We start from the raw sequence: 11,403 nt of genomic DNA, 5'->3' as shown, positions 1-11,403 counted from the left end.
CTGCAACGGGAGAGGCCACAACAGTGAGAGGCCCGCGTAACGCAAAAAAATAAAATAAAATAAAAATAAAAAAAATAAAAATAAAAATAAAAAAAGAAACCATAAACCAAGTTCAGAAGATGGAGAAAGGACTGGAAGATGTCCTGTCCAAGCTGCCAAGGGATTTATAGCTAAAACATAACAAGAACAACTATGAATTAAGAAGGAAAAAGGAAACCCATTAGATAAATGGGCAAAGGATACAGAGACATAATTCACAGATTGGAGAATCCCCAAAAGATAACGTGTGCATAAAGCGATGTTCAAACTTATTAGAAATCAGAGAAATGCAAGTTTGCTACCATCAGAATGGCAGATAGGTGGGTAGCACCGAGTATTTACTAGAATGCAGGAAACCTTGTGCATTGCTGATGGAGTAATTTTTAATTCCTACCTCACATTCCACATCCAATCCTTCAAAGAATCCTGTTTCTGTTTCTACACTTGCCTATGCCTCCCCACTATTTGTTCTTCTAACTGTATCTGGAATGAGCCTTTTAAAACATAAGCCAGATCACATCCATCCTCTGCTCAACGAGCTCTAGTTACTTCCCATCACAGAGTAAAGCCAAATTCTCTACCTAACAAGTCTCCAGCTGTAGTAGGCAGAAGAATGGTCCCCAAAGAAGTCCACATCCTAATCCCCGCAACCTGTGAATGTTCTGTTTCATGGTAAGGGGGCATTAAGGTTGCCAATCAACCTACCTTGAGGTGAGGAGATAACCCTGAGCTAATTGGTGGCTATGAATATAATCACAAGGGTCTTTATAAGTGAGGGAGAGGGGAATTCCCTGGCGGTCCAGTGGTTAGGACTTGGCACTCTCACTGCCAAGGGCCTGGGTTCGATCCCTGGCTGGGGAACGAAGATCTCAGAAGCCACTCAGTGCAGCAAAAAAAGAAAAAAGAAGAAAAAGTGAGGGAGAGACAGGAATGTCACTGTCAGAGTGATGACTGGCCATCGCTGGCTTTGAAGATAGAAGGGGACCACAAGCTAATAAGCAAAGCAGGCAGCCTGTAGCAGCTGGAAAGGCAAGAAAACAGATGCTCCCCTAGAACCTCCAGAAGGAATGCAGCCCTGCTGACATCTCAGTATTAGCCCAGTGAGATCCATTTTGGATTCTAACCTCCAGGACTGTAAGATAATAAATTGGTGTTGCTTAAAGCTACCACATTTGTGCCAAACTGTTACAGCGGCAATAGGAAACAGATACACCAGTAACATTCTGTCATCCCAAGCTCTTCTCCTCTCCACTCTGCCCCCCGCCCCATGACCTCATTACGGTTCCTCCAGCACATGCTTCAGGGACCTCTTCTGCTTCAGGGCCCAGGCACTGACAGTTTTCTCAGCCTGAAGCAATTTCTGAATTGCAAACCACTTCTGATGGGGATGGTTAGTGGAGCTAGCTGACTTCTGCTTCTGTCCAGGATGGAGTAACATGGACCAGATTTATCCTCATGCCTTAAACATCTTAAAAACAGACAAAACACATGAAGCAATGGTTTTTAGATACTGGACAATAGGTAGTACAGGAGAGTGATCCCTAAGAGAAAGGAGATAAGGTTAAGTCCTATGAGTGCTCAGTGCCTGGATATGTTAGGCTTCAGCACAAGGAAGGGGAATCCAAATTGAGTCTGGTCACTTCAGTGAACTGAGAAGACAGACTTCAGAGTTTGCAGAGGCCAAGATGGCTAGAATTTGTGAAGAGAGGAGAGAGGTGCAGTGAGAGAGCAAGCTCCAGAGATCTGCACAAGATTCCCCACAATTCTTTGGCTGAATACTGATCAGTGTATGTGTGTAAAAAAACTATTGAGCGCTGGGGAAAAAAACACCAAAAAGGAGAAGGCAGAATAGTACTTAGAGCCTACACAGGGCCAAGAATAGAGTTCTCACCAGTCAGAGTAGAAAGAACTCTTAATACACTGGACATGGAATAGAGTCCTCAGAAAGGTATTGCCTCAGTAATGGAGTCAAATTAGCCCTAAATAAAGACTATTTTGGACCTAACAAAGCTTAAAAGCAAGCTTCTAAAGCAGGTCTGTCCAAGAGGACTTTTTGCAATGATGGAAATATCCTATATGGATTGTCTAATATAGTAGCCACTAGCCACGTGTGGATGTTGGCAGGCGAGAATTCTACTGCTGAACGACCGATGCAAGCTGGTTGTTGGAATTTGAAATATACAGAATACAAATGAGGAACTAAACTTTAAATTTTATTTAATTTTATTAATACAAATTCAAATAGCCACATGTAGCTAGTGGTTACTATTTTCAACAGGGCAGCTCTAAAGGATCAAACTGTTTCCAAGTAAACTTACTGCATCTCAGAACAAAGCCTAAATATGTTTAAAGAAAAACAAAAACCAAAACCTTCAGCACCCAACAATGTCAAATCTGCAACGTCTGGCAGCCAATAAAAACTCACCAGGCATGAAAACAAGAAGAATGTGACGCATAACCAGGAGGAAAAAAAATCAGTTAATAGAAACAATGCCAAGAATGAGACAGATGATAGAATTAGTATACAACAGCTATTTTAAATATATTCCATATTTCCCAAAGCATGGGCCTGATGAAGTGAGAAATGAAAGACATTAAAAAAAAAATCAAACTGGAATCCAGAGATGAAAAATACAAATCGGACATGAAAAATATCGTGGATGGGAGTAACACTGCCAAAGGAAAGAACAGTGAGCTTGAAAATATATCAATACAAACTATCCAATTAAAAAAAAATGAACAGAGCATCAGTTAGCTGCAGAACAGCAAAAAGCAGCTTAACATGTGTATAATTTTTTTTAAGGGGACCAGGGAGGTACCGAGGAAGGAAAAAGGTGAAATAGAGGTTTTTGTAGGGAAGCTTGTGAAATGATGGAGAAACCCGATCTTAGACTTGCACAGGAGTATCTATTACAAGGCAGAGAGCTCAGGTGCTATAAAAGGATTAGGTGGGGCAGGATGGGGCACTCAGCACTCTCTGGGTTTCCACAGAGGGAAGAAAAATTTCACTTTCTTGGGCTGAGGGAGGAAGTCAACAACAGTCCTTGATAGGAAAAGAAAGGAAACTCTTCACGCCCTGGTCTGGCTTTAAAATGATCTTTTCCCTACATTCTTTCCAAAGACTCGTTAGTAACATCTAGGTGGCGTACATAAATGCTTAAACTCTTCTAATTTTTTCCCTAAAGGAAGTACTTTCCTACTTCTTATATTAACAATCCCCTTCTCCCCACAAGCCTTCAACTCCATCTTAGAGTTTTGAGGTTTGTACATTTTTCCCCATTTCTTTTCAATAATGCTAGATCATGAGAACATTTTATTCAAAATAATCTTAGTGTTTTAAGAGGAAATGAGATTATACTTTGTTTTCCCTAAAATAACTTTTCAGGATGGTCTTTGAGAGCTCATGTTTCTTTGTAAGTTATTTTATCAGTTAGGTATAATTATATTTCACAGGAAATGTATCTCTTGGGACCTCTGAATTCTTTATCTAAAATAACAGGGACACGATTTAATTTTTTAGTATCTAGCTATACTTACAAAGTATATGATATCCGAAAATATTGCTACAAAATATGAGAAAATGTACTGGCACAAATAACAAATAAAATGTACTGGCATAAAAAAATCAGAGCAGAGATTGGAAAAACATATGGCACATATTTAAATGCACTTCTGTGAAATTCGTTCTAACATAAAATTTATTTATGCCTATCAAAATACATTGTGGGAAAAAAATGAGTACTCACCTGGCAAAAACAGGAACTGTTAGTCTCTTCAAATGTGAGATTACTTTTGAAATACACAGGCGAATACTATACCAAGATCATCAGAGAACAGCTATGAAAACCTAGTTGATCTATTTCATCTGTAGGAAAAGACAGGGAGATAAAGCCACCATTAGAGTTCAGAAGCCCTTGGGTTACTTAAGAAAAGTGGAACATGTTAAACATTAAGAAATGTTAAAAAGGCAGTATTTCTTTTCCAGCTGAGCGCCAAAAATTTGGCAGAAAATGCAATTCTCATTCTTTTTCGCTAAAAAGTTCAATTCTTCATTTTTAGGTAATGTGGTCAATATTAACATAGTTGGATGGCCAAAAATAATATTACACCTGGTTAACTTAAATGAGTGTTCCCAGACCGAAGGCTCCTAATTGAGAGGACAAGTTTAAACGGTATTAAACAGGAGCAGAATCTGTACAATATTAAATATCAAGTGATATTACTTTTTTTTGTTAACCATGATCAGTTTTTCTTCAAAGGGGACTTGGAGAAGGCCTGGCTTGTGGAGAAGGCATACCAGTCAGGAACCTGCGCTGTCATCACTAGTTCTGTCACTCCCAGATTCAACCCAGACTGGATGGTGCCGGGCGGACGGGGCTCGGGGTCCGCAGGCTCCCCAGACTGCAGGCTGCGCGCGCTCACCCCAACAGGACGGTCTCTCCCCCAAGGCTGCAAGCAGCAGCACCCGACCCGGGAGGCTCCCCGCAAACAGGTCCCTGACTGCGGACCGAGAGAGCACCACCCTCCCAGCGCCCAAGAGCAACTCTGCAGAGTAACGAATTCACTGAATGTGGGTCCAGAATGGTACCCGATCCCTGGGGAAAATAGCACAAAAAAGCAGCAGCAAAGCAGCAGGTGTCCCAGAGTTAACTGAAGGCAGCCGGAGGGAATGGAGCCCTGCGCATGCGCATTCCACTCAGGTGCGGTTGCCGCGCCCAGGGAGTAAGGAAAAAGTCTTGGAAAAGGGGATAGCGGCTGGTTACTAGGAGACGGGACTCTCGGAGGGGTCGTCTAGACGCTGCGTGGGCGTGCGCCTGCGCGGCGCGGATGGACCAGGAAGAGGCCTTATCCTCAAGCGCCCTGTAAGGGGAACAGGAGGACATACGCGTCGCTACGTGCGTGGGTGCGCGCGCGCGGCTTGTAGTCCCCGCGAGAGGGAGGGTCGAGCCAGGTACGCGTGCGCACAGAAACTTGGGGCGCGCTGGCCGGAAGCCGAGCGAAGGCGCCGGGGAGGTGGAGGACGAACCCCCTCAGGTACGGAGCGTGAGGGCGGGGCCGACGGCGGCGCAGGCCGGCGCTAACCGCCTCCGCCTCCTTCCCGCTGGGTTCCGCCTCCCTCCAACCCCCGGGGCCGGGCCAGGTCGATTCGGGATGGGAAGGGAGAGGGAAGGGGCGGAGGATGGAAACCTCGAGGGACCTGGATCCTTGATGGAGGCGGAGTCCAGGCAGTCGCCGGGATGAGCTCCGGAGAGGACGGCAGGCCGAGAAGCCCGGGGAGGGACACGGAGCCCCAGGTAGAAGCGCGGGGATGCGCCATGTTGGGGTAAAAAGCATCCCTGGGCCAGAAGGCCTCTGAGAGGACAGCTGCAGGGGGCGGGTGTGGCGGGTGTTCGGGGCTGAGGGCGACCCCTGAGGTGGGTATTGGCTGCTGGAGCCGCTGTTGGGGGCTGTAGCGGGCGGAGTTGCGGTCCAGGGAAGCCCGCCAGGAGCAAACTTTGCCCCTGTTGTTGTTTCTCGGGAGCTAAGGGTTGAGCCCAGTTCCTATGGTGACCGCCTCGCTGCCTACCGCGGCTCTCCACTTGGTCGTTGCGGGGACTGTTCTGTTTAGAAACGCTCTGGAGTGGAGCTGAGGAATTTGGAAGCCAGAGATTTAGGAGTTCACCCTGGCTCTTCCTGACTCCCAGCCTCTCACTTCTAAGCCACTTTATAGACTTGGCGAGGTGAAGGGCCGAGATTACGTAGGCAATTGCATGAAAATCTCATATAATTACAGTAGAAATTATACACCAGAAAGGCAGGGTACGCTGGCTCTCCTTTGAAAAAGTACTTAAGGTTTAAATTGAATAACTCTACGGCGATCAGGGAGCTGATACCTAAACACGCATAGGAATACACTTTTTTTTTCTTTCAATAAAGTCAAGGATAGCGATTTCAGGAAGCGTTGCATAGATGACACAGGGTCTCTGTGTTTGTTTTCCTTTTTCCACTCAGGCCATTATATCTCACGATATTCGTTGTTTTAAATTTCCTCTAGTGGTTTTCAAAATTTCAAGCACACTTTTTTTCTAACCTGTAAGGAAATAAATAGAAGAATAATCGGGTTGCACTAAAAGAAAATAGCTTAGTTATAACTATGAAAGGAAAGTTACATTATTCAGACCTGCCTCCAGGATAAAACTGATTTTTGTTTGTATGTTAATTGATGAATGAACTAAGCCATTGAGTTTTAATTAGTGGGTAATAACTAGGAAGATACATTAATGATATATTTATTTTAAACAGTATACACTTTAGCATTATTTAATGGCAGCTTCCAAAATAAATCTTGTTTACCTTCTGAAAAAAATCACTGCTTATGGCCCAACAGATGTAGATGTTCTCTGGCCTCTCTGTCTTCTTCAGGTGCTTCTTTTTCCGTTTGTTTTAGGATCATTTGCTTTTAAAAGTGCTCCACAGAGGCAGTTAGAGCAGGTGTTGTTATTCATTCCCTTTTCCAATCACAGGCTGCTCCTTGTCCCCTTTCATGACTTCTATGATAGCCACTTCCTTGCTTTTCCTTGTAGTTTCACCATCTTTGTATGTGACCATGCACTTTCTAGTTTGGCTTGTTTCTGAACTTTATGTAGATGGGATTGTACTAAGTTTTCCTTTGTATTTTGCTTCGTTACTCAACATTGTTTTTAAGATTGATCCTTTTTATTGCTTGTAGTTAGTTTGTTGTTTGGTGTTCCATCGTAATAGTATACCACAATTTACTTACTGTTGGTGGACACTAGGGTTTCTATGGTTTTTGGTAAATATGAGGAACACTGCTGTGAATTTTCTTGTACACATACCCCATGATAGTCTCTTGAAGTGTGCTGGTTAGTAAGGTAGTTCTATTTGTCTTAGTTATGCTATTTATGTCAGTCTATATTAAATTACTTTGGTTCTGAAAAGCTTCTTGACAACAACTCTTTGATCCCCTTCTTATGTTTCCAAGAGGAAGTGATAAATGATTCTTCTCCTAAGGCCATTGTTTTATGCTTCTTCCAAAGGGCAAGTTATTTCTTCACAGTACAGTCTGGATTGAAGAGAAGTGAGGAGCTTGGGTTTGGATGGAATGACTGGAGAGATTATTTCTTTTTAAGAAAGGTTAAACAAGTGACCTTACTGTTTTGTTTTAAGTGAATTCCCAAAACATTTATTCACTTATTTTTTGTAAATACAGAACCCACCTCAAAATTATTCATAAAATTTTATGTGGTTTTCTACATCCTTCTGTTAGTGAAGCTATTCCATCCTACTTCAAAGTGTCTTTCAGTCTAAACTTTTGGAGACAATTTTCTAAAAAGAAAACAAGTTGACCTTTTGTGGAACCAGATTTCAAAATCCTATATAAGATACTCCAGTATTTTCAATTATTCTATCAAAATATTCAGTAGACGTTTGTTGAGCACATATTATATTTTGCTCAGCACTGATGATACTTTTAAGCATGTGATCTTAACTCCTGTTTCACTGAAAAATTAAAAATTCTGCCAGGCAGGAACTTCTTCAGATTTCTACCCCTTCTTATCTAAATCGTCACCTGACCTTGCTTTTTTCTGTCTTGTGTCAAAGGACAGTGCGCATCCTTTACCTGGGTTTCCTCTTACTAGCTTATTGGCCTTTCTTGTTTAGTTAACATTAACCCATGTCTTAGGAATCGTCATTGTGTTTGTACTGTAAGAATTCTTAACCTGGAGTACAAGAAATTTGGGGAGTTCTTGAACCCCCTGGAATTGTTTGTAAAGTTTTGTATGTGTTTGCATTTTCCTGGGGTAACGACCTAGGGCTTTTGCTTAATTCTGAAAGGGGTCCTTGATATAGAGGAAATTAAGAAGCAAGTTTTTTTTTTTTTTAAAGTAAATATCACATTTGTTCTTTTTCTTTCTTTTTTTTTTTTTTAAAGAAGATGTTGGGGGTAGGAGTTTATTAATTAATTAATTTATTTTTGCTGTGTTGGGTCTTCGTTTCTGTGCGAGGGCTTTCTCTAGTAGTGGCAAGTTGTTTCTCACTATCGCGGCCTCTCTTGTTGCGGAGCACAGGCTCCAGACATGCAGGCTCAGTAGTTGTGGCTTACGGGCCTAGTTGCTCTGCGGCATGTGGGATCCTCCCAGACCAGGGCTCGAACCCATGTCCCCTGCATTAGCAGGCAGATTCTCAACCACTGCGCCACCAGGGGAGCCCAAGAAGCTAGTTTTTCTCCTCTTCTGTTGGCCCTTCAACAACCCTGGTCTTTTCCCAAATTTTGTTCTACCTTTCTTCTCCCAATCATGCTTTGTAAAATAAATCTACATTTTCTATTTCTTTTTCTTTACTACTCATTCATTTGTTAGTTCTCCTACCATTGAAACCACCTTGTTTGACTCATCAAAATTCATTATTTGGGAAATGTTTTATTGAGTACCAACTTCGTGCTGGACACTCTTCTAGGCATTAGGGATATAACAGTGACTGGACAAGAGCCTAGATCACTTGGAGCTTACATTTGGTGCGGGGTGACAAACAATAAACAAATGAAGAAATAAGTGATATAATTTCAAATAGTGTTAAGTGCGATAACCTAATGGGCGAGTGAGTAGGAGAGAGGCTACTTTAGGTAAGAGGTTGGGGAGGACCCTCTGATATTTCAGCCAAATTGCCAAGGGTAAGAAGGAGCCATTCATGTCAGGGGCTTGGGGGTGAGAATGTTCCTGACAGAGGGAAAGCAAGGGAGGAGGCCTCAGAGTGGAATGAGATTGGCACAGTAGAGGAACAGAAAGAAAACCAATAAAGCTAGGGGGGTGAACAAAGAAGAGAGTAGTAGGTCTATTTAGGGAAGTGAAGGCAGGGGCCAAATCATGTAGGACCTTAAAAAGTTTGGCTTTTGTAAGAAAATTGAAATCATATCAAGTATCTCTTTCAACCACAACGCTCTGAGACTACATATCAATTACAGGAAAAAAATCTGTAAGAAATACAAACACATGGAGGCTAAACAATGCACTACTAAATAACCAAGATTTCACTGCAGAAACCAAAGAGGAAATAAAAAAAATACCTAGAAACAAATGACAATGAAAACACAACAACCCAAAACCTATGGGAGGCAGCAAAAGCAGTTCTAAGAGAGAAGTTTATAGCAATACAATCCTACCTCAAGAAACAAAAAACATCTCAAATAAACAACCTAACCTTACACCTAGAGCAATTAGAGAAAGAAGAACAAAAAACCCCCCAAAGTTAGCAGAAGAAAAGAAATCATAAAGATCAGATCAGAAATAAATGAGAAAGAAATGAAGGAAACAATAGCAAAGAACAATAAAACTAAAATCATTGCAGTGGCTTCTCTTGTCGCGGAGTTTGGGCGGTAGGCACGTGGGCTTCAGTAGTTGTGGCTCGCGGGCTCTAGAGTGCAGGCTCAGTAGTTGTGGTGCACGGGCTTAATTGCTCCATGGCATGTGGGATCTTCCCGGACCAGGGCTTGAACCCGTGTCCCCTGCATTGACAGGCAGATTCTTAACCACTGTGCCACCAGGGAAGCCCTAATTTTGTTTATTGAGGAAGGAAATTCTTAATTAGAATAGAGTGTTAATTACATTTTATAAAACATTTTTCCTAGCTGCAATTAAAGTTTAGGTTCTCACATGAACATTTACAGTAAATTGGTATGTTTTCTGACTTACACTCAGCAGTGTGCATACATGAGAACGTCTCCTTATCTGGAGGTGGGAATAGGCAGGTCAGTAAGTGAACAAATCCAGTTAGGAAATATAGTCAAAGAAAAATGCCAATCTCTTCAGTGATACTTTCTGATAACTTTGGATTCCTTCTAAATTACTCTTTGTTCCGGAGCATTGTCAGATGTTACTCTGTGCTTAGGTAATGTGTATTTTTCTATTCATGTGGGAATGTTTTGTGATGTCAGTTTTGCAGGTTTCTGCACTTTGACCATGTGCTGGTAATTAGCTCAAGACTTCCTGCATCATTTTTAAAAAAATTAAATTTATTTATTTTTGGCTACATTGGGTCTTCGTTTCTGTGCGAGGGCTTTCTCTAGTAGTGGCAAGTTGTTTCTCACTATCGCGGCCTCTCTTGTTGCGGAGCACAGGCTCCAGACATGCAGGCTCAGTAGTTGTGGCTTACGGGCCTAGTTGCTCTGCGGCATGTGGGATCCTCCCAGACCAGGGCTCGAACCCATGTCCCCTGCATTAGCAGGCAGATTCTCAACCACTGCGCCACCAGGGGAGCCCAAGAAGCTAGTTTTTCTCCTCTTCTGTTGGCCCTTCAACAACCCTGGTCTTTTCCCAAATTTTGTTCTACCTTTCTTCTCCCAATCATGCTTTGTAAAATAAATCTACATTTTCTATTTCTTTTTCTTTACTACTCATTCATTTGTTAGTTCTCCTACCATTGAAACCACCTTGTTTGACTCATCAAAATTCATTATTTGGGAAATGTTTTATTGAGTACCAACTTCGTGCTGGACACTCTTCTAGGCATTAGGGATATAACAGTGACTGGACAAGAGCCTAGATCACTTGGAGCTTACATTTGGTGCGGGGTGACAAACAATAAACAAATGAAGAAATAAGTGATATAATTTCAAATAGTGTTAAGTGCGATAACCTAATGGGCGAGTGAGTAGGAGAGAGGCTACTTTAGGTAAGAGGTTGGGGAGGACCCTCTGATATTTCAGCCAAATTGCCAAGGGTAAGAAGGAGCCATTCATGTCAGGGGCTTGGGGGTGAGAATGTTCCTGACAGAGGGAAAGCAAGGGAGGAGGCCTCAGAGTGGAATGAGATTGGCACAGTAGAGGAACAGAAAGAAAACCAATAAAGCTAGGGGGGTGAACAAAGAAGAGAGTAGTAGGTCTATTTAGGGAAGTGAAGGCAGGGGCCAAATCATGTAGGACCTTAAAAAGTTTGGCTTTTGTAAGAAAATTGAAATCATATCAAGTATCTCTTTCAACCACAACGCTCTGAGACTACATATCAATTACAGGAAAAAAATCTGTAAGAAATACAAACACATGGAGGCTAAACAATGCACTACTAAATAACCAAGATTTCACTGCAGAAACCAAAGAGGAAATAAAAAAAATACCTAGAAACAAATGACAATGAAAACACAACAACCCAAAACCTATGGGAGGCAGCAAAAGCAGTTCTAAGAGAGAAGTTTATATCTATACAAGCATATCTTAAGAAACAAGAAATATCACAAATAAACAACCTAACTTTACACCTAAAGCAATTAGAGAAAGAACAAAAAAAACCCCCAAAGTTAGCAGAAGGAAAGAAATCATAAAGATCAGATCAGAAATAAATGAAAAAGAAATGAAGGAAACGATAGCAAAGA

General features: G+C 41.9%; 2 protein-coding genes and 1 non-coding gene across 3 annotated transcripts in view; 2 read left to right on the top strand and 1 right to left on the bottom strand.

The window, feature by feature from the left end:
• C12H2orf15 (chromosome 12 C2orf15 homolog) overlaps positions 1–3,871 on the bottom strand; it is a 17,856-nt gene extending 13,985 nt beyond the window's left edge. The window contains exon 1 of the mRNA XM_055089180.1: positions 3,786–3,871. The gene's annotated coding sequence lies outside the window, so the exon portion shown is untranslated. The remainder of the gene's footprint in view (positions 1–3,785) is intronic.
• On the top strand, positions 828–900 carry TRNAE-CUC (transfer RNA glutamic acid (anticodon CUC)). The gene has a single exon. It is a non-coding gene; the product is annotated as a tRNA-Glu (tRNA).
• A 1,344-nt stretch (positions 3,872–5,215) lies between the features above and the next one.
• Positions 5,216–11,403, top strand: part of TSGA10 (testis specific 10) — a 106,927-nt gene continuing 100,739 nt past the window's right edge. The window contains exon 1 of the mRNA XM_024129966.3: positions 5,216–5,333. Within this exon, the coding sequence (XP_023985734.1) occupies positions 5,277–5,333 (57 nt within the window). The 5' untranslated portion in view covers positions 5,216–5,276. The remainder of the gene's footprint in view (positions 5,334–11,403) is intronic.

This window comes from Physeter macrocephalus, chromosome 12 (assembly GCF_002837175.3).
Source record: "Physeter macrocephalus isolate SW-GA chromosome 12, ASM283717v5, whole genome shotgun sequence".
In the NCBI taxonomy this organism is placed as follows: Eukaryota; Metazoa; Chordata; class Mammalia; order Artiodactyla; family Physeteridae; genus Physeter; species Physeter macrocephalus.
The sequence above is the reverse complement of the archived record's forward strand: the minus strand, read 5'-3'. Positions and strand labels throughout refer to the sequence as shown.